This window comes from Oncorhynchus clarkii, chromosome 24, assembly GCF_045791955.1.
Source record: "Oncorhynchus clarkii lewisi isolate Uvic-CL-2024 chromosome 24, UVic_Ocla_1.0, whole genome shotgun sequence".
Lineage (NCBI taxonomy): Eukaryota > Metazoa > Chordata > Actinopteri > Salmoniformes > Salmonidae > Oncorhynchus > Oncorhynchus clarkii.
In genome coordinates, this window is record NC_092170.1 from 21,280,233 (window position 1) to 21,304,385 (window position 24,153).

General features: G+C 43.2%; 1 protein-coding gene across 3 annotated transcripts in view; it reads left to right on the plus strand.

Annotated features, from left to right (window-relative positions):
* LOC139382984 (cell adhesion molecule 1-like) overlaps positions 1-24,153 on the plus strand; it is a 157,105-nt gene that overhangs the window by 100,005 nt on the left and 32,947 nt on the right. For 2 of the 3 annotated variants that reach the window (XM_071127265.1, XM_071127267.1), the window contains exons 2-5: positions 2,215-2,235; positions 13,363-13,509; positions 18,330-18,482; positions 22,544-22,681. In XM_071127265.1, coding sequence (XP_070983366.1) covers positions 2,215-2,235; positions 13,363-13,509; positions 18,330-18,482; positions 22,544-22,681 — 459 coding nt within the window. The remainder of the gene's footprint in view (positions 1-2,214; positions 2,236-13,362; positions 13,510-18,329; positions 18,483-22,543; positions 22,682-24,153) is intronic. The other variant, XM_071127266.1, reaches the window with a different exon arrangement.

Below are 24,153 nucleotides of genomic sequence, written 5' to 3' on the forward strand. Positions count from 1 at the left end.
AAGAAAAAGGTCTGCATCCCTCCTCCCAGCCTTTTAATTAAATGAAAGCACAGTGGGACATACACTCACACACACACACGCGCGCGCCAGAAGCTGAGTCACTGAGGAGAGGAGACTGCCTGGGCCGCACAGCATCCCAGCATCCTCCTCCTGCTGTTGCCACACATGCGTTGTGAACACACACACACAGATAACATGCGATAAGCTGCAGATCATGGCCAGAAATAAGAAGGAAAAATGTTTCCTTGACAGCATAGAGAGGGAATGTTACCTTTCCCCAAATGCTATTATACCCAGCAGCCTGGAAAGAGAGGCTGCTCTCTTCCACCCTCAGCAAGAGAGACCGTCTCCAGAGATATCAGTCTGGCTCACAGAGTGTACTGCAGCTCTGTGGATTCACCCAGATGACAGCCTGCTGAACACTGCTAGTATTGTCTGAAAGCATGCACATACTATCTAATGCTCAGATAGTTTGTAGATTTTACTATCTGTCAGGTAATACATTCATACAACAGCATATCAGACATTTGTATATTCTGTCTAAGTCTAAGGAATATGTGTTAGAAGAGGAGGAGAGCAGGCCCAGACAAGGACAGGCTTTATTTGGAGGACGGTGGGCCTGTCTGGCCTCATCCTCTATGATTGACAGATTGCGGTGGAGGCTGCCACTTGCAGGGAATAGCATCACACGCATTTCCCCTGAAATCTGTCTATCAGTGCTGTCTAAGCAGAGAGACAGCCATGACATCTAATCACAGCCTGGCTGGCACCTCATAACTCCTGCCTAATGTGCTCCAGGTACAGGGGAGTATTGGGGATGGGGGTAGCAGGGGGAGCAGTGGACAAGAAACAGGACCAGCGGGTATTTATAGTAGTCCTGTCTGTGGCTGTACACTTTGCCACATTAATATAGTTTTAAACTAGGCTGAGAATATAGATATATTACATCCTCACTCCTCATACTATAACAGAAATGATTTTTTTTCAGTCGACTTTCTGTATGATTTGTAATCTGACATGTACCTTTATTATTATGTGCTGATTTGTGATTTGTCTCCTGTGGGGATATAGGCTGAGAGAGTATAACAAGGACATGCCTTCCATTCAGGTTAGGTCAAAGACGATACCTCAGGCAAGAACACCAGTGTGTGCCTGCTTGCTCTTTACGAAATTGTCCAATTAGATGTTAGCCTGCATCAATAGGCTTACTATAACAAGCTGTGATGTTAGAAATAGGATGCCGATAAGACTATGCATTCAGTGGAGTTGTTTTATGAATGGCAGTTGGTCTGTGTGTGTGAATGATGGTAGCTATCCCCAGGGTAGGGCCCCATGGAGCTGCTCTGAGCCCACTCAGAGCGGTGCTATGAGTCCAGGGTGCCCAGGGTGGTGCCGTGGGGAGTTGAGAACATGCCAGTCTCCCTTGGCCTGCTGGTGTGAGATAACAGTCTCTGGTGGCTGGCCACTGTTCCGAGCGTGCGAATTCCGGTGTGCCCCAGGGCTCTCTGGGGACCTTCACTAGGCTGAGGCTGCTCTACCCCTGGGCTGGCAGGAATCTCAAACAGAGAGAGGTGGGAAAAACAAGTCCACAGATAGCTAACTAGCTACCCCTGAGCTGTTCCATATTAATATCCCCCAAACGACTGAAACTTTACAGTAGTTGTAAAAGAGGTGCTGAAAAGTTTAGATTTTTTTTGTGTGGGGTTGTAAAGCTATACACTCTAAAATACATTGGAATTTTCAGTATTTCAGTTGACACATATTCAGGATTTATGCCAGTCTCTAAAATTAAAAAGAGGAAGCGCTTAAACCAGTGGATTATGACTCATCCAAAATGAGATGAGTTTTGACAGAGTTACCTTCCGTGTGGGAATTATGAATGAATGTGTCCGTCTTATCACGAACATGGGCCTCTGCTTACAATTGTTCTGTCTTATCATGAACATGGGCCTCTGCTTACAATTGTTCTGTCTTATCATGAACATGGGCCTCTGCTTACAATTGTTCTGTCTTATCATGAACATGGGCCTCTGCTTACAATTGTTCTGTCTTATCATGAATATGGGCCTCTGCTTACAATTGTTCTGTCTTATCATGAATATGGGCCTCTGCTTACAATTGTTCTGTCTTATCATGAATATGGGCCTCTGCTTACAATTGTTCTGTCTTTCTTTTTTCCTTTCCTCTCCTCCTCCTTCTCTACTGCTGCAACAGGAGCCGCTGAGACCTTGTCAGGTACTTTTGATTTTCCTCTAATGTTCATCTGACGATGTCTGATGCCATTTGCTCCACTTGCTCTTTATTTATTTGTGAAAAGCATCGAGTTGTGTGTTCATGTGCTGTGCAATCTCGACAATCGTATGTCAATCTACTGCCAAAGTGATTGTATTTGTATAGCACAGCTATTGTGCATAGAGACCATTTCAGCTAAGACTATGTCAGATGGTGGCAGAGTACATTCTACATTCCCTGTTGTTAATGGCTACTGTCACTATGTTTACTGTTTGTGCATTCTAATTTTGTCTATGTCTAGTGTTCTATTGGTTGACCCATGACTGGTATGTACTGTACAAAGTGACTATGGTAGCCTACACTAAACCAAAGCTAAACATTCTGTATTGTGAAAGCCCATGTCTACCACCACTATAGGCTAGAAGCTCCCCTAGTCTCTCTGTCACACTTAAGAAGACACAACGAGCACAAAGAGCCTCTAACCTGCCAATACAGTGGAACATGAGATTAAGCAGTCCCCAACATTGATCTGCAGTGAACATGGCACAATCTGCATAAGATAATAGAGTACAGGAGAGATGCTTTTCCGAGGGGAAATGTCTCTGTACATCTCTATTCAGTCAAAGCCTTGTCAAAGCAGCATCAGACATCTGACATCAGATCAGAAACATGATGAAACTTGAGTGAGAGATTGTCTTCAGAGATAAAAGAGATTACATTAGAAGGCCAAAAACTTTAGAAGCCCTGCTACGATGCAGAGGAGCCTTGAAACAGTGAAGCACTAATAAAGCCTAATGATATGATTGCTTTTTACTCACAGATATCCTTGAAAGAGCTTCCCTTCTTAGAGAGCAGGGCTTAATGACTGAGCTGGACATGTATGTAGCTCATAAGGCATTGAATGGGAGTGTGAGAAAGAGAGCTATTTTCATTCTTAATGACTGGTTCCTCTTTGAAAAGGACAGGGCCGCTCCAGACATCCGTGACTCAGGGGAGAGGAATCAGGGGCCTGGCGCTGTCCTGCTTTCCACTGCCCCTTTCATGTCTTTCGGTGAAAAAATAAAAAGAGAGAGAGAAGTTCAAAGAAAAAAGGAATTTGAATCAAAAGGTGCCCTTTCCTAACTTCTTGGAAGGAATGAAGAGAGGAACTTAGATTATATTTCTTGATTTCAACCCCCAACTACTAAATGTTAGAGTTTCTTCTCGGTGTCTTGCGTTATGTGCTGCTTGTTGATGGGGCCCATCTCAGGCCGCTGCTGTAACATCCCGGCATTTGAGTTCACAGACCTCTGAAGTCCCTGTAATTAATTATCTTTGACTGTGTCATTCAGTGTGTTCTGACGTAGGAACAGGAGGACAGCCATGTGTGTCAATACTGGCTCTTTGCACTCTGAGACAGCTGCTAGAATGAGGGTGAATTTATCAGCCAGTCGTCTGCGCCACATATCTCTCTCTTCTCCCGCCTACCCCTCCCGCCACCAGAAATGAATGACTGCCTCTCCTCATTTGCACCGAATCATGACCAGGATGCTGAGGCAATTGAAAATGTTTACTAGAATTGCAAAAAACCCTCCATGTTCCGCAAAGTGGCCTGTTTTCCCTTTGATGGGATCACTAATCACAGTGCCGTTATTTATGTGTGTTTTGAATTGGAGATGAGCCATGGATATTGGAGAGGACCCAACCCTGCTAAGGGCTGCTGAAACCGTGCTTCTACACCTGCATTGCTTGCTGTTTGAGGCTGGGTTTCTGTACAGCACTTTGAGATATCAGCTGATGTAAGAAGGGCTGTATAAATACTTGAAATATATATAATTCATATAATATATGAAATATATTTCATTTGATTTATGGATATTTTCTCTAGCAGTCCCTTTCCTCTCAGTCCAACAGATTGGGAACAGAATAACCTTTCTTTGAGGCTTCTTCGTGTTGCTGTTTTGACTGCCAATAAGATCACTTTAACAAAACAGAAATAAAAACAACACTTCAAACTGTTTTGGGCTCCTCTGCTGGAGTAGGCCTACTTACTATGAGTATGTCAGAGCAGCCTTTCGGGTTTCAGTCAGACACACTCAAATTAATTACACACTTCCATATTCCAACATTGGAGCACACTTAATAAACAAGAATTTGATTGTGTTATAATGAGTTAATTATGGACCAATTCGCCTTTAGAGTATTTCGCTATGCTCTAGTAGTCCACTATACATTCACACTTCAGAGGTAGTTGAAAACAGAGGCTTCTAATAATAAAACAAATACGGATTCCTAAAACATCACAGATACTCAATTAAGACAGTTTAAAAACAGGACACTTCCATGGAGTAGAAAAAAAGGATTTCCTTACAATAGGATAACACTCACATACCTCAAGATACTACCCATTTAGTACAGAATGTATTTGTCACATACACATGGTTAGCAGATGTTAATGCAAGTGTAGCGAAATGCTTGTGCTTCTAGTTCCGACAATGTAGTAATAACCAACGAGTAATCTAACTTAACAATTCCAAAACTACTACCTTATACACACAAGTGTAAAGGGATAAAGAATATGTACATAAAGATGTATGAATGAGTGATGGAACAGAACGGCATAAGCAAGATGCAGTAGATGGTATCGAGTACAGTATATACATTTGAGATGAGTAATGTAGGGTATGTAAACAAAGTGGCATAGTTTGAAGTGGCTAGTGATACATAAAGATGCAGTAGATGATATAGAGGACAGTATATACATATACATATGAGTAATGTAGGGTATGTAAACATTATATTATGTAGCATTGTTTAAAGTGGCTAGTGATATATTTTACATCAATTTCCATCAATTCCCATTATTACAGTGGCTGGAGTTGAGTCAGTGTGTTGGCAGCAGCCACTCAAGGTTAGTGGTGGCTGTTTAACAGTCTGATGGCCTTGAGATAGAAGCTGTTTTTCAGTCTCTCGGTCCCTGCTTTGATGCACCTGTACTGACCTCGCCTTCTGGATGATAGCGGGGTGAACAGGCAGTGGCTCGGGTGGTTGTTGTCCTTGATGATCTTTATGGCCTTCCTGTGACATCGGGTGGTGAAGGTGTCCTGGAGGGCAGGTAGTTTGCCCCCGGTGATGCGTTGTGCAGACCTCACTACCCTCTGGAGAGCCTTACGGTTGTGGGCGGAGCAGTTGCCGTACCAGGCGGTGATACAACCTGACAGGATGCTCTCAATTGTGCATCGGTAGAAGTTTGTGAGTACTTTTGGTGACAAGCCAAATTTCTTCAGCCTCCTGAGGTTGAAGAGGCGCTGCTGCGCCTTCTTCACGACGCTGTCTGTGTGGGTGGACAAATTCAGTTTGTCAGTGATGTATACGCCGAGGAACTTAAAACTTACTACCCTCTCCACTACTGTCCCATCGATGTGGATGGGGGGGTGCTCCCTCTGCTGTTTCCTGAAGTCCACAATCATCTCCTTTGTTTTGTTGCCGTTGAGTGTGAGGTTATTTTCCTCACACCACACTCCGAGGACCCTCACCTCCTCCCTGTAGGCCAATATCAATATCAACGTCAATATCAATGTCCATTTTCAGTCATCACCATCCTGTGTTGTGTGTGTGCTTGATGAACCAATATCTGTGATGTGGAATGAAATGAAAAGTTCATTGCTACAGACAGGTCTGAGGTGTATTTCTCCACAGGAGGTTCATTTCTTGCTGGTCGCTGCATTCTCTCAGCTCATTTGAATCCTGTTAGTTTGGCTGTCTATTCCCATTATCACTATCTGAAAACGCAGGGGCTTTTTTCCACTTTGTAAATGTCAGCCCGGTTTGGAGGTGTCTGACGACTCAGGCATGCAAATGTGCTTTGGATGTTTTCTTCAGGCTGTTGCTGGGAGTCTTGTTCCTCTCCTGGTGCTAATCCGAGACATTTAAAAGCATTCTCCATTCTTCTTCTTATGCCTTTTGGCTCCTGCCGAATAGCACAAGGTGACTTTTGATTTATCCCCTCCCTCACCTGGAAGGCTGAAAACAAACCTTTATTCTTTGTGAAAACCAAATGGATGCTTGGTTTCTGGCTTTAATGATGAGGACATGACCAGGTAGGCACAGGTGTGGCAATACTCAGTCAGTGGCTGACTCAGTGGCTGACTTAGTGCTGACTCAGTGGGTGACTCAGTGGGTGACTCAGTGGCTGACTCAGTGGGTGACTCAGTGGCTGACTCAGTGGGTGACAAGGCTGTTGTTCCTAAGAGATGGAGAATAAAGCCCTGTGCTCATAGACTCTGTAATTCAACTCTGTCTGTCTGTCTCTCTCTCTCTTTCAGTCTCTCTCTCTTTCACCTCTCTCTCTCTTCCACCTTCACTCTCTTCCCTCTCTTCCACTACCCCCCTTTCCTTCTGTGTCTCTCCGTCCTTCCCTGTCTCCTTTCTTCTCCTTTTCTCTCAGATGGAGAGCTTTAATTCAGCTCCGTCTGTCTCCCTCCCTCTCTCTCCTTCTCTCTTTCTCTCTCTAACTCTCCTTCTTTCTCTTTGTGTGTGAGAGGTAGTGCTTACAGCCCATCTGGCAGAGAGTCACAGGACCCACTCTGAACTGAGAGATCAATAACGTCAACCAGTGCAAATCACATCAAATCAAATTTGATTTGTCACATGCGCCGAATACAACAGGTGCTTACTTACAAGTCCTTAACCAACAATGCTTTAAGAAGTTAAAAAGAAAAATGTGTTAGGTAAATATAGATAAGTAGAAAAATTTAAAATAAAAGTAACAAATAATTAAACAGCAGCAGTAAAATAACAATAGCGGGGCTATATAGAGGGGGTACCAGTACAGAGTCAATGCACCAGTTAGTCGAGGTATTTGAGGTAATATGTACATGTGGGTAGAGTTAAAGTGATAAACAGAGAGCAGCAGCAGTGTAAAAAGAGGGGTCTGGGTAGCCCTTTGATTAGCTGTTCAGAAGTCTTATGGCTTGGGGGTATAAGCAGTTAAGAAGCCTTTTGGACGTAAACTTGGTGCTCCGGTACCGCTTGCCGTGCGGTAGCAGAGAGAACAGTCTATGGCTAGGGTGGCTGGCGTCTTTGACAATTTTTGGGTCTTCCTCTGACACCGCCTGGTATAGAGGTCCTGGATGGCGGGAAGCTTGGCCCCAGTGATGAACTGGGCCGTACGCACTACCCTCTGTAGTGGCTTGCGGACGGAGGCTGAGCCGTTGCCATACCAGGCAGTGATGCAACCAGTCAGGATGCTCTCGATGGAGCAGCTGTAGAACCTTTTAAGGATCTGAGGACCCATGCCAAATATTTAGGCTTTGTCATGCCCTCTTCACGACTGTCTTAGTGTGTTTGGACCATGATAGTTTGTTGGTGATATGGACACCAAGGAACTTGGAACTTGAACTCAAGGAACTTGAACTCAACCTGCTCCACTGCAGCTCCATCGATGAGAATGGGGAAGTGCTTGGTTCTCCTTTTCCTGTAGTCCACAATCATCTCCTTTGTCTTGATTATGTTGACGGAGAGGTTGTTGTCCTGGCACCACACGGCCAGGTCTCTGACCTCCTCCCTATAGGCTGTCTCATCGTTGTTGGTGATCAGGCCTACCACTGTTGTGTCATCGGCAAACTTGATGAGGGTGTTGGAGTCGTGCCTGGCCATGCAGTCATGAGTGAACAGTGAGTACAGGAGGGGACTGAGCACGCACCCTTGAGGGGTCCCCTTGTTAAGGATCAGCGTGGCGGTTGTGTTGTTACCTACCCTTACCACCTGGGGGCGGCCTGTCAGGAAGTCCAGGATCCAGTTGCAGAGGGAGGTGTTTCTTCCCAGGGTCCTTAGCTTAGTGATGAGCTTTGAGGGCACTATGGTGTTGAATGCTGAGCTGTAGTCAATGAATAGCATTCTCACATAGGTGTTCCTTTTGTCCAGGTGGGAAGGGCAGTGTTGAGTGCAATAGAGATTGCAATATCTGTGGATCTGTTGGGGCAGTATGCAAATTGGAGTGGGTTTAGGGTTTCTGGGATAATGGTGTTGATTTGAGCCATGACCAGCCTTTCAAGGCACTTCATGGCTACAGACGTGAGTGCTACGGGTCAGTAGTCATTTAGGCAGGTCACTTTAGTCTTCTTGGGCACAGGGACTATGTTGGTCTGTTTGAAACATGTTGGTATTATAGACTCAGTCAGAGACTGTAATTGTGGCAATAACATTTAATAAAATCCATTATTATTATTCCAAATCAAAAATGGATGATAATAGCAATAGCATAGACTAAGATTAGACTGCACTATATTTATTATTTAAGTAATTCACTCTTATTTTTTATTTTTTTACCTCTTCAGTGGCCACAATCTCAGTGGTGAGATCACTGTATGTCCTCCGGTGTAGGGCAGGGTCTAGGTGAGACAGGGACTTGAACCTTGGATATAGTGCAGTAGATTTATGTGGGTAGTCTTGTATATTAGGGGGTATCTAGGGTTCTGGTCCTCTCTAATGGCAGCCTTGATATCTCTAGTGATGGTGCTGTCTTCCTCACTTGGGGCCATGGATTGTAGAATCCTTGTTTTCAGAGGTAGGATCATGGACACAGACGGTGCAGTTTCAGTCCTCAATAGGGTTGTAACCGTTTTGAGGGGTTTGAGCACCTGGAGGACCTCCTCTGCCACGTTCACATCATCATCAGCCAAGGTGATGATGTCTTCATTTTTTTTCAGGGTCTTGTCTGTCAGTGCAGAGTATACAGCTGCCTGCTGCTCAAGATAGTGCTCCAACATCTCAAGTGGAGTTCCATCTTGTTGTGACGTTGTGTATGAGCTTGTGGGTCGGTAGCTGTAGCATTTCTTGCTTGGTCTTAAGCACATGAGCGGCTGTTGTCCTTCGGTGGAAAAAGGAAACCACCTTCCTGATCCTCCCAAGGAGGCGGTCCATCTTGTTCACTGAGATTCCCCTTTAGGATGCACATTGATCACATGTGCAAAGCAAGCTATCTGTGGCCCCAGTCCAGCTTATATCACTGCATTTACTTGGGTCTTGGCATTATCTGTGGTGGTTGGGATATTGCTATTGGGCCTCTCTAGCTTCCACTCTGCTACTGCTCCTAGCAGTACCTGCGCCAGATTTGTGCCTGTGTGACTCTCATAGAGGGGGCGTGTCTGTAGCGCCGGACTTAGCATCTCCCACTCCTCTGTGGTGTAGTGAGCAGTCACAGTCACGGATCTTTCCATTGCCCTGGAGGGTCCACCCGTCTGTGGTAAGGGCAACAGAGGATGCCATGGATAATTTGTTGACATATTGGATATTTTCCTGTTCATAAAGGGCGATTTTGACGGGATTTCGTAGCCTGGCTCAAGCACTTTCACCATAGTTTTAAACCCTTTGTTTTCCACAACAGAGTATGGCCTCATGTCTGCTGCGTTAAACATCCAAATAGATTTGGTGATGGCTTTAACCCGGTCTGATTCTGTAGCAAATGGCTGTGAAAAGTTGTTGTCTCTTGGCTGAGTTGGCTCCCGTCACTGACACACCGGGGTGATGACGCTTTAATGTGTGGTCATGAACAATGTATTTCCATGATCATACGGCTTTCTTGTGGCACAATGCCTACACAACGTAATGGTGTTGTCCACCACCCTTCTTCCGTCATCATATTTGACAGAGAAGCCAAAATACTCTGATACATGAGACTTATGAAGCGGGAGGCTTTTCCAGTTCTTCAGCTCCTCCCACTAGCCATGGTTGTCACTGCTATTTTTTCTTCTTTGCTTTTTGCAACGTGAGCATCCAGGATTGATTCGTTGGGATTCAACACTCCCCGTTCACGTGACCAGTACACACATCTTTTCACTGCAACTCTGCATCGAGATTTAAGGAATTATTACTTTTAAAAGCAACAGTGGCAGTAAAACTGTATTTCACACAATGATGGTTAAACTTTGCAATTGATCCGTGGTTCCCATGTGTGTACCGTGGGGGGTGATCCGTACGAATCACGGATCAACTACGGTGCGTTATACCACTACTATAAGGGCACAAGGCGAGACCCAAATGCAGACACAGGAGGCAGATGGTTGGACTCTGACATGGTGCACACTGCGACAAAGGCAGAGATGTCAGGAGAGGGCGGGAGAGGGCATCAGGCTTCACATTTTCGGACCCTGGGCGGTAGGAAATGGTTAAGTTGAATCTTGTAAACAATAAAGCCCACCAGGTCTGCCTGGAGTTAAGGCACTTGGCTGTACGGAGATATTCCACATTTTTATGGTCGGTCCAAACCAAGAATGGCTGTTCTGCTCCTTCCAGCCAGTGCCTCCATTCTTCCAGGACCATCATGACCGCCAGGAGTTCTCGGTTGCCTACGTCGTAGTTCCTCTCTGCAGGATTGAGACGATGGGACAAGGAAGGCACAGGGATGGAGCTTTTGGTCCTGGGCAGATTGCTGGAACAGGATGGCCCCCACTCCAACATCTGAAGCATCAACCTCTACCACAAATTGATGGGACGGATTCAGATGGACGAGGATGTGTGCTGTGGTGAACCAATGCTTCAGGTCCACGAAGGCTCTGTCGACCACTGGAGACCATGTGAACGTTACTTTGAGAGAGGTGAGTGCAGAGAGGGGGGCCGCCAGGGTGCTGTAGCCCCGAATGAAACAGCTTTCACAAACAGTTGGTTATTCAGGAGGCGCTGAAGGGCTTGTCTGACATGAAGAATGTGTTCTTCAGCAGACTGTGAAAAAACAGGATGTCGTCAAGGTAGACAAACACAAAACGGTTTAATACGTTGTTTACCAGAGCCTGGTGAGTCCAAACGACATGACCAGGTACTCATAATGTCTGCTGGCTGTGTTAACAGGGCAAGTGGCTTTATAATGTCCCGCCCTTCCACAGTACAGACAACAATTAGAAGCCTACATGAGCGTTCCCCAACCGATAACCTAGGTCTTCCCAGTTTCATGGGCTCAGGAGTATCCAACTCGCCTGTCGCAGATGATTCTCTGGGAACCTTGGGTGTTTTCGGCTCTCCTCGGAAATACAAACTTCTGGGATTTCTGCAATCCTTCGGATGGTCACCAGCATCAGCAGACGAACGAGTGTTCCAGAGACCCAACCTCCTCACACACCAGCATTCTCATAGGCGCCCATCAATCCTAATCGCTATGGCGATGAGGGAATTTTGGTCCTGTGGTATTTCCCGAGCTGTGAGCTCATCCTTTATCCCCTCCAACAGTCTGTGGAGGAAGATTTCAAACAGAGTCTCCAGATTCCAGGAACTCTCGGCGGTCAATGTGCAAAAATCTACTGCGTAGTCTGTCACACTACGGGAGCTCTCATGTACCTGCAGTAGTTTTCGAGCTGCCTCCCTCCCGGGCACCGGAGAATCGAAAACCTTCCTCACTTCTGCCATGAATTCCTCCAGGCTATGGCACACAGCGGATTGCACTCCTACACAGCCGTTGCCCAGGAGAGCGCCCTTCCGGACATTAGCAGGAGTACATTTATTAAATTGTTTTTACACTATTTTCGATCGGTCCGACAGGAACAAAGAGGGCTGGAATTCAGAAATGAGAGAGCACTAGGAAAGCGATCACCTGGATCACCTGCATAACGCTCCAGACGAGGAAAGCGGGGTTCTCGAGAAGCCGGGGTAGGTTGAACAAATCCACTAGTAGTAGAAAGTTTACTGGTTGGTTGGGAGGTCTCAGAGGTGGCGGGCTGCATATGTGCTAACTCACTAATTTGCTCCATTATAGCCTTGAACTCTTGGTCATGGGGTTCGGTCAGGGAACGAAGCCCTTCCAAAAGGTCCAGCAGTAGCTCCTCATGCCTCCCAATGGTGGCTTCCTGCAGGGAGACAGCGTGACAGTGCTGGTCCAAGTCTGCTGGGTCTGTCATGGCCAGTTCGTACTATAAGGGCACAAGGCGAGACCCAAATGCAGACACAGGAGGCAGATGGTTGAGCTCCAATATTTATTACAACAAAAGGGGTAGGCAAATGGCAGATTGGGGACAGGCGAGAGTTCATAAACCAGGTCCAAACAGTACCAGGTTGATAGGCAGGCTTGAGGTCAGAACAGGCAGAGTGGTCAGGCAGGCTTCGGCGTCAGGACAGGCAAGGGTCAAAACCAGGAGGGCTAGGAAAAACATAAGATATTACAGTTTTTAATGTCCCGTTGGTAGGATATACATGATCGTAGTTTGTTTATTTTATTATCGACTGATTGTACGTTGGCTAATAAGACCGATGGTAAAGGTAGATATTCGTCCACGGTACCTTCGTCTCTTTCTCCTGCGAATTATTGGGATGAGGGCCTTGTCAGGCGTCTGAAGTATATCCCATCCGACTCGTTGAAGAAAAAGGTATTCCTCCAGTGCTCCACGGGACCTAAATCACTGTCCTGATATCTAGATGTCACGCCCTGACCTTAGAGATCCTTTTATTTCTCTATTTGGTTAGGTCAGGGTGTGACTAGGATGGGCATTCTAGTTTTTTGTTTCTAGGTTGGCCTAGTATGGTTCCCAGTCAGAGGCAGCTGTCTATCGTTGTCTCTGATTGGGGATTATATTTAGGCAGCCTTTTTCCACCTGTTGTGTGTGGGATCTTGTTTTTGTATTGTAGCCTTTTTGCACTACAAAGCTGCACGTTCGTTTTGTTACTCTTTATTGTTTTGTTGCTTGTTCACATTAAATAACATGAGGAACGCCTTCCACACTGCACATTGGTCCAATCCTTCCAACAACGATCGTTACACTAGAAGCTATTTTCGGGCATAAGACTCGGTGGCGGAAACATTATGTACAAAATAACTTACAAATAACGTGAAAGGCCACAATAGCACAATTGGTTACAGGATCGTAAAACAGCAGCCATCTCCTTCGGCGCTATTATTCTAGGCCCTTCTACTGTATTAGGAGGATTAGGAATGTGGCTGCAAGTACAGCCAACATATGTCTATTGCATTCAGGCTGTGTTCATGTCTCTGTGGGTGTGCTGAAGTATTATGCTGTTCAAATCCGTGGTCTGTTATTGTGCCAATGCTTTTTTGTGTGTCTCAATCCCCAAATTATTAACATTATACAATGAAAAAAATCTGAATGGCAGTAATTCTAGACCTTTCATGTGTTGTCCTCCTCCTCTTGTCCATCTGTCTGTGTCCAGTTGAAGGTCAAAACCTGGGGACTGATAATGTGTCAGTGATCGAGGGGGAGATGGCGACCATCAGCTGCAGGGTGAAGAACAATGATGACTCAGTCATCCAGCTCCTTAACCCCAACAGACAGACCATCTACTTCAGAGACGTCAGACGTAAGTGCTTCTCATAGAGATCCTATTAAATTATTAGAGGGGTTATGTCATAAACCCTCAAAGTTCCATAATGGGGCAAAAATGGCAGCCATCTTGGTCAGTGATAAATCCAAAAAACGGTCTATTTGGAATTAATGGAAGTAGAGGCATTTCCTGCTTTTACTTATTGTGGAAAATGCAAGTAAGGCATGTGATGTATCATAAATTGTGTAATGGAATTATTATTGTCATATAATTATAAATAAAGTTTATTCAGTTTTATATCAATTTTCTGCATAAATAGCCTCTAAAATATGTGTAAACAGATCATAAATGTCTCAGATTTGGTTTACTTGAAAAGCTGTGAGTGCTATTATGTTATACAATTCTAGTACTTGTTGCATTTACAGCTTGTCTAAATCCTATTATCAACTGATTGGTGCCAGTGTATGGCTGTGGATTGACTGCATTTTTTTTATGGAATGTTGGCATATTGGCAGTTAAAGGAGATGTTTCCTTTTCACACATACATCTGAAATTGTATGTAATGGCATGTTATAGAAGGATCCAGACAACTATTTTGTGATTTCACATGTTTTTGAGAGACTTACCCCAAACAGAAAATCACTTCCTCATCCTCATTGTGCAGTATAAGGGTCTTGAGAAAACATCAACAAATTCTTAAAAAACACCCAACTACATCCTTTTAGATACGGCAAAGCTCTCAGTATAGTGATGCCGGTCTTTAGATGTTGTACACGTGAAATTGTGTAGTTCTGAACTTTATCCTCAATATTATATTCCCTTTTGCTCGACTCAAGCCATTTCCCCTATCGAGCTGTTGTTCCATTTTCCATGTAGCCTGCTGCATGTAACTGCCAAAATAAAGGAAACACCATCATAAAGTGTTTAAATAGGGCATTGGGCCACCATTAGCCACCAGAACAGCTTCATTGTGTCTTGGCATATATTCTACAAGTGTCTGGATCGTCCTGGAAGCACCCCATGCTTTCACTTCGTATCCGTCATTTACTCTAGTGTTTCCTATATTTTGGCAGTTTTTTAAATTTTTAAATTTTTATTTTTACTTACTAGGCAAGTCAGTTAAATTAAGAACAAACTCTTATTTTCAATGACGGCCTAGGAACAGTGGGTTAACTGCCTGTTCAGGGGCAGAACAACAGATTTGTACCTTGTCAGCTCAGCGATTTGAACTTGCAACCTTCCGGTTACTAGTCCAACACTCTAACCACTAGGCTACCCTGCCGCCCCAGTTGGCAGTTACACATAGAATGGATGGAGAGGTATCACTCGAGTCGCAAAAAAATGGAATATAACATTGCGGATAAAGTTCGGAATGACAGAATCTAAAGCCTAAATAATCTAAATAAGGAAGGGATTTGCTGTTTGGGATAAGTTTCTCAAAAACATGAAATCACAAAAAAAAGGTGTCTGGATCCTCCTATAACATGATATTTACATCAAAAATATAGATGTGGTTGTAAAAAAGGGAACTAATCCTTAAATCTGAAAATGCTATGGAATGATTTTTCTAAAACGACCTGGCTAGCTATCTAACACATCCTTTCTAGTATTCTATTTTGTTGCTTCACTGGACACTCCCCCATCATACTGGATACTCTGAACAGGAACAACATCGCTGGATACTCTACCGTTAGACTGACCATTTCGTTAGACACATTTCCAAAAGATGACACAGGTTATCTCAATAGTATCATATTTCAGGGCCTCTTGTACTAAAATAAATCACTCTTTAAGGTTTTGGCAGTTTATGGAAACTCATCAGTTATGATGCTATTGGTGACGGCTTCATATTTCAAGGACTAGATTACAATACTGATATAAATAGGATGCTTTCTGTCCTTGATTTAATGTTTAATTGGCCATTGAGTTGATTTATTAATCATTTTGTTCATGCAGATAATCTCTTAGATTAGGAATCTAAAGAGAATCTAAGATTAGGACAATGTTTATGCATGAGCATATGGCTTCCTCTAGGTTCAACCTCAGTTTGCATGAGTTTCACTTGATTGTGTCTTGGAATGGAGCCAACCTTCAAGGTGATATGAGAAACACTTCTTCTTGTTTTCATATTTCATCTCCATCCAAAATGATTTCACAAGTCTGAGTGGTATCCAGATTGGTGTTCTAATTTTCCACTGTATGGCAGAACATTACAGAAGGCTGAGTGTACATCTCTGTCATGTTTGTATTGCTAATGTAATTTATGTGTTTTACCGCGTTAAGAGAGAGAGGAGAGATTCAAATAAAGATAACACAATGACACCCGTGACAGCCTTGAATGCAACACAAATAGAATGGTGTGTGATCTATAAAATCTGTGTTTGAAAGAGCTCTGGCCTCACATCTTTTCTCTATTTAGTCTCATATTCCACACAGCCTCTTTAACAGTTTGTCATTTTACCACTTATCCCATTTTAAAACCAACTCACACTGGCAGCAAGGAAAATGGCTGAAGTGCAATAGTCAAGTGTAATTACAGAAACAGTTGGGTATCAGTAAATTGGCTGGAGTTAGTATCAGATATGAGTCAGAGCTCTGATCATATCTAACTGCTGCTCCCGGTTGAACATTACACCCGCAGTGGAGCCTGGTAAATCCCAGGGCAGCAGGTCTATTCTGGGCTGGGCTCCCAGAAGGCTGTGTTCTGTGGTGACCCCCCTCTGACTAGTGACATTGTTACCTGTTACCAGGCCTCTCTCTACAGAGTCAGCCCTTTGTGTATGAGGAGGAAAACAACCATGACACACAGTCACACAGGGAAAACAACAGACACAAACAGAAACAGACACTTACACAACAGTCAACACTCTACCAGGACAATAATACCCAACATTTACCGTAGGGCTACACATCCCCCATCAAATCTACAAAAAAAATTATCCGTCTGCTTCTTTTGGTTTAAATACCATAGAGTTGCTCAACAGAGCTATCAAGTCCACTCACTGTCAACCACCTGGGAAGTTACTGTTCCAGCAATACTAACACAGTAACACTGTCCCTGAACCTGACGCTAGAGACTTAATGTCAAGGCTTTTGCTGATGCTTTATATTTTTGGCCTAGTGCTCCAATAATTAGGGATCGAGGAAACAAACCAACTTTATGGATGTCATCATCAATTCAACCTTTATAGCTCACATACAGTACATCAAATCAAATCCAATCACATGTGCCAAATACAACAGGTGTAGAGCTTATTCTACATACAAGCCCTTAACCAACAATGCTTTAAGAAGTTAAGAAAGAATCATGTTAAATAAAAAATATTTAAGTAAAAAAAATAGAAGATAAAAGTAACAAATAATTTAACAGTAGCAATAAAATAACAATAGCGAGGCTATATACAGGGGGTACCGGTACAGAGTCAACGTGCGGGGGCACCGGTTAGTCGAGGTAATTGAGGTAATATGTACATGTAGGTAGAGTTAAAGCACATTACACCTGATGTAGAGGGCAATGATCCAACTTTACTTATTGATTGTATTTTTTGTTGTTTTACAGTGCAACCCTGATGTTGGCCACAGCCTCTTTATAATCTCAACACACTTGAGTAATCACCTGTCAATTAACAAACTGCTTCATGCCAGCTAATTCCTCCCTAGCAAGGCCTTTGACTCTCAAAGCTATGCCAAGGCTCATCGCTATGCTTTGAACAGAGACTTCCAAAGACTCCTCAAATTATGAGACAGGATTGGGAATGAGGTCTCATATAGGAAGATGCTCAAAGGCCTCTGTAATGATCAAGATGCTGCCTGACATGGAGCTCTGACAGGAACGAACACTCCCCATGTTTTAAAGATAGGCTGAATAGATTGAGTTCTTTAGCTCTGCGCTAAAAGAAGACCTGATAAGGAATGGGTAGGTCAAAACATCATTACACACTCCAAAGAACCATCTGGGGGTATTTATGTAAAACAGTGTTCAAGTGGGGCGTTAACTGACGTGGAAAAAGATGTCGCTAAATGTAAGATGTAGGATGTTAAGCTAGGTTGCCACACTAAAAGCTAACTCGAGCAACACCACCCTTATATGGCACGCCAGTCCAAACTACAGATTTTTGTTCAAAACAGCTACTTTTTTATTTAGTATGGACCTCAAGTTCTTGTGATTGAATACATAATGTATGTTACAGTACTTCTCCTTTTCCAGAATATGTGAGGTCTTCATGGGCACTTCTTCTATTTTCCTGCCCAGGGAGTGCTCTGTAGACTGGAGAGATTAAACTGTTTATAAATCAACTTTTATGAATCATTCTGAAACTCACTTTTCTTTTTAGAGACCTGGGTTGTAAATGCTGAGGCTTTTTACCATTTAGGAGGCTTTTTTCAGCATAACTACTAGCTATATGAATACAGACCAAATACTTTTACTGCACTATTTCAGTATGTCTCTCTGTTCTCTCTGTTTGTTCCCTCTCGCTCTCTCTCTGTTTCTCTCTCTCTGTTTCTTTCTCTCTCTGTTTCTCTCTAACTGTTTCTCTCTCTCTGTTTCTCTCTCTTTGTTTCTCTCTCTGTTCACTCTCTTTCTTTCTCTCTCTCTGTTTCTCTGTCTTTCTCTCTTCCTGTTTCTCTCTCTGTTTCTCTCTCTTTCTGTTTCTCTCTTTCTGTTGCTCTCTCTCTGTCCCTCTTTTGTTTCTCTCTCTTTTGATTCACTCTCTCTGTTTCTCTTTGTTTCTGTTTCTCTTTGTTTTTCTCTCTCTCTGTTTCTCTCTCGTTCTGTTTCTCTCTCTCTCACAGACACACACACGTGTGTGTGTCTCCCAGTCCTAACTGTCTGTCTGGTATCTGTTTCTCCTCAGCCCTGAAGGACAGCCGGTTCCAGCTGGTGAATTTCTCCGACAATGAACTGCGGGTGTCTCTGTCCAACGTGTCTCTCTCAGATGAGGGACGCTATGTGTGCCAGCTCTACACAGACCCTCCTCAGGAGGCCTACGCAGACATCACTGTGCTGGGTAGGTTTACACACACATGCCTAAACTCACATGCATGAGTGTACGCCTGCATGTATACAGAAGTAACGTACACACACACACGGCACTATGTATGTACACAACATGTTATGTATGCCCATTACATGGTGCCAAATTCATAACCTAGACATTGCTTTCTACCACACTCTCATGCATCCTATATAAACTGTGAATATACAATTATTTGAATTTATGTATTTTCTTAATTCATCTTGTTATATTGAGTCCCACTGTCCCACTGTCAGCCAATTAGGCACTTACAGTGCTCAATAGCATGGTAATGAATAGGAACAGATGCTGCTATGGATAACAGAATATATCTATCTCAGACTGGCTTTGATGACTGACTGTTGAGTGTGTGAATCCTACTGAATGTTAACTTGGATGCTCTAAGTAGTTCCCTATTGAGAGTCATTTGTGCCAAACAGTGGAGCTACGGCGTGAAATTACACTAATACTACAGCTGTATTATACTGGCCGACATCCTAGGGGATTGAAAAGGAATTAAGTACACTTCAAAGTAATTACTCTGCTTTTAGAAATTAAATCTAATAGCAAAAAGTGAGAACTACAGGTGATTTTTAGGCGCTCTTGACGTGACACATCTTTCTGAGTTTTCTACAAGCGTCTCAGTCTGGTTTCCCTATGTGAGAGACAGCGGAATAAGTAATCAAGGTTGGACATGCTTAGCTTGTGTTCATTGGTCATGCTACTATATATGTTTTGATTATGTAAGGGGAAATTGTAGCCTACAGCATATAGCATAGTGGAACAGGACATTATAGCCTATAGCATAGTGGAACAGGACATTATAGCCTATAGCATAGTGGAACAGGCCATTATAGCCTATAGCATAGTGGAACAGGCCATTATAGCCTATAGCATAGTGGAACAGGCCATTATAGCCTATAGCATAGTGGAACAGGACATTATAGCCTATAGCATAGTGGAACAGGACATTATAACCTATAGCATAGGGTCATTATAGCCTATAGCATAGGGTCATTACAGCCTATAGAATAGGGTCATTATAGCCTATAGCATAGGGTCATTATAGCCTATAGCATAGTGGAACAGGACGTTATAGCCTATAGCATAGGGTCATTATAGCCTATAGCATAGGGTCATTATAGCCTATAGCATAGGGTCATTATAGCCTATAGCATAGTGAAACAGGCCATTATTGCCTATAGCATAGTGGAACAGGACATTATAGCCTATAGCATAGTGGAACAGGACATTATAGCCTATAGCATAGTGGAACAGGACATTATAGCCTATAGCATAGTGGAACAGGACATTATAGCCTATAGCATAGTGGAACAGGACATTATAGCCTATGCATAGTAGAACAGGACATTATAGCCTATAGCATAGTGGAACAGGACGTTATAGCCTATAGCATAGTGAAACAGGACATTATAGCCTATAACATAGTGGAACAGGACGTCATAGCCTATAGCATAGTGGAACAGGACATTATAGCCTATAGCATAGTGGAACAGGACATTATAGCCTACAGCATAGTGGAACAGGACATTATAGCCTATAACATAGTGGAACAGGACATTATAGCCTATAGCATAGTGGAAAAGGACATTATAGCCTATAGCATAGTGGAACAGGACATTATAGCCTATAGCATAGTGGAACAGGACATTATAGCATATAGCATAGTGGAACAGGCCATTATAGCCTATAGCATAGTGGAACAGGACATTATAGCCTATAACATAGTGGAACAGGCCATTATAGCCTATAGCATAGTGGAACAGGACGTTATAGCCTATAGCATAGGGTCATTATAGCCTATAGCATAGTGGAACAGGACATTATAGCCTATAACATAGTGGAACAGGCCATTATAGCCTATAGCATAGTGGAACAGGACATTATAGCATATAGCATAGTGGAACAGGACATTATAGCCTATAACGTAGTGGAACAGGCCATTATAGCCTATAGAATAGTGGAACAGGACATTATAGCATATAGCATAGTGGAACAGGCCATTATAGCCTATAGCATAGTGGAACAGGACATTATAGCCTATAACATAGTGGAACAGGCCATTATAGCATATAGCATAGTGGAACAGGACGTTATAGCCTATAGCATAGTGGAACAGGACGTTATAGCCTATAGCATAGGGTCATTATAGCCTATAGCATAGTGGAACAGGACATTATAGCCTATAACATAGTGGAACAGGCCATTATAGCCTATATCATAGTGGAACAGGACATTATAGCATATAGCATAGTGGAACAGGCCATTATAGCCTATAGCATAGTGGAACAGGCCATTATAGCATATAGCATAGTGGAACAGGATATTATAGCCTATAGCATAGGGTCATTATAGCCTATAGCATAGTGGAACAGGACGTTATAGCCTATAGCATAGTGAAACAGGACATTATAGCCTATAACATAGTGGAACAGGACGTTATAGCCTATAGCATAGTGGAACAGGACATTATAGCCTATAGCATAGTGGAACATGACATTATAGCCTACAGCATAGTGGAACAGGACATTATAGCCTATAACATAGTGGAACAGGACATTATAGCCTATAGCATAGTGGAAAAGGACATTATAGCCTATAGCATAGTGGAACAGGACGTTATAGCCTATAGCATAGTGGAACAAGACATTATAGCCTATAGCATAGTGGAACAGGACATTATAGCCTATAGCATAGTGGAACAGGACATTATAGCATATAGCATAGTGGAACAGGCCATTATAGCCTATAGCATAGTGGAACAGGACATTATAGCCTATAGCATAGTGGAACAGGACGTTATAGCCTATAGCATAGGGTCATTATAGCCTATAGCATAGTGGAACAGGACATTATAGCCTATAACATAGTGGAACAGGCCATTATAGCCTATAGCATAGTGGAACAGGACATTATAGCATATAGCATAGTGGTCAGGACATTATAGCCTATAACATAGTGGAACAGGCCATTATAGCCTATAGCATAGTGGAACAGGCCATTATAGCATATAGCATAGTGGAACAGGACGTTATAGCCTATAGCATAGGGTCATTACAGCCTATAGCATAGGGTCATTATAGCCTATAGCATAGTGGAACAGGACGTTATAGCCTATAGCATAGGGTCATTATAGCCTATAGCAAAGGGTCATTATAGCCTATAGCATAGGGTCATTATAGCCTATAGCATAGTGAAACAGGCCATTATTGCCTATAGCATAGTGAAACAGGCCATTTTTGCCTATAGCATACCGAAACAGGACATTATAGCCTTTTGCATAGTGGAACAGGACATTATAGCCTATAGCATAGTGGAACAGGACATTATAGCCTATAGCATACCGAAACAGGACATTATAGCCTATAACATAGTGAAACAGGACATTATAGCCTATAGCATAGTGGAACAGGACGTTATAGCCTATAACATAGTGGAACAGGCCATTATTGCCTATAGCATAGTGGAACAGGACATTATAGCCTATAACATAGTGAAACAGGCCATTATTGCCTATAGCATAGTGTAACAGGACATTATAGCCTATAACATAGTGAAACAGGACATTATAGCCTATAGCATAGTGGAACAGGACATTATAGCCTATAGCATAGTTGAACAGGCCATTATTGCCTATAGCATAGTGGAACAGGACATTATAGCCTATAACATAGTGAAACAGGCCATTATTGCCTATAGCATAGTGGAACAGGACATTATAGCCTATAACATAGTGAAACAGGACATTATAGCCTATAGCATAGTGGAACAGGACATTATAGCCTATAGCATAGTGGAACAGGACATTATAGCCTATAACATAGTGGAACAGGACGTTATTTTATTTTTATTTTAATTTATTTTATGTAACCTTTATTTAACTAGGCAAGTCAGTTAAGAACAAATTCTTATTTACAATGAAAGTTTTGTGTGCATTCCTTTGTGCACACACAGACATGTGTGTGCGTCTGTGTATACTGAATGTGGGTCCGTCTGTACATATATATCTGAGGCTCTTGCTGTTTGTCTGTCAGTCCCACCAGGCAGTCCAATCATGGATTCCCGAGAGGATGTGGTCAGTGAGGGGAACGAGACAGAGCTCACCTGTACAGCCATGGGCAGCAAGCCTGCCGCCTCCATTAGATGGATGAAAGGAGAGCAGGAGCTGACAGGTCAGAGGAATATCTTTCCCTCAGATATCTTTCAGATATAACCCCAGCCAGGCAGCTTTAACTCTCCACAGCATCCTACTGGAAACTGCAAATGCTCCTTTTACATTCAGGACTTGGTTTCACAATCGTCACAATATGCTATATCTACTGATCTGTTCAATGACTAAAGAGTGAGTATGGATATGAGTATTTCAGTTGTTCAACTGAACGAGGTATAGTGTTGACTTTGAGTATGACCTATTCATAAAGCACTGCGTTGGCGAACTGTCTCCTCAGCAATAGCCACATTACAACAGTTACCAAAGAAGCAGTGCATTTTAGTGCTGGGCTGAACTTGTAGTGGGCCTTTTCCAGTGACCAGATAAGTGGCTTCAAATGAACTCCCAACTGTTCACCATCCACTCACTGCAGCCTCCCCCATCGCCCAGCCAACAGCCTAGCTGTAACAGAACAGTGTGTAGGCTAAAGTACATCCCTATAGTACATCACTGAGGCATCCAGTGTCTTTACTGGTTTAATAAACCTGTATCATCGCCAGACACCAGGGAGTTGATGCGGAATCAACACTCTCTCTGAGGAATCCGCCCGGCAACAGCCTGTAAATCTGGTCACAGCCCCGCCTACTGAGAGCATGCGTTAGCTGCTGCTGAAGGACCGCAACTCACACACCAGCAACACGTTTGTTTCTGTTGATCACATGTTGTCTTTTGGTTGATCAGACTTCTGATTCAACGGTTTGAAAGCCTTGAACCTCACTTATTACCTTTAATTGCTAAGTCCTTTTATGAAAGTACTTTATTTGAATGCCTCAAGTTCACTGTAGGCTCCTGGAGAGAGGTGCAGTAGTGTATGGTACTATGGTGTGGGGCCTTATTGTCTCACATATGAGCAAGAAGACCCATCTATTATTCAGCCTATCCATACACTACAGCAAGAGGGAGAATTCATTTCACAGCCTGGTCCTGTTTACATAAGGACTGAATATCTCTGTCGTCAAATGATATACATGTATGTATTAGAATAGAGAGGACATATTTGGCTTGTTGAGAGGATGAAATATTTAGAAGGAGCGAATATAAGCTAAATGCCATCTGCGCCTCCAGTGTTAGAGAAGTGGAAGTCAATTTGTGTTTATGAGATGTCAGGCCCTCTGGGGAAGGCTGGGCTGGTGTGGTGTGGGTATGTTAGACAGGCAGGCAAGCAGACAGGCTCGTTAGATTAGTGAAATGCCACCAGGTTGAACAGGGGCTAATCCAGACTGGCAGAGGAGGACGTGGACGGACCAGGAAGTCACGTCCTTTAGCACCTCTGGAAACACAGCTCACTTCTCATAAGCAATTCATTAGCTCCCCACTGGGCACACACTGGTTGAATCAACGCTGTTTCCATGTCATTTCAAATAAATTATGTTAAACCAACGTGGAATAGATGTTGAATTGACGTCTGTGCCCACATTGAGATCCAAGTCACAA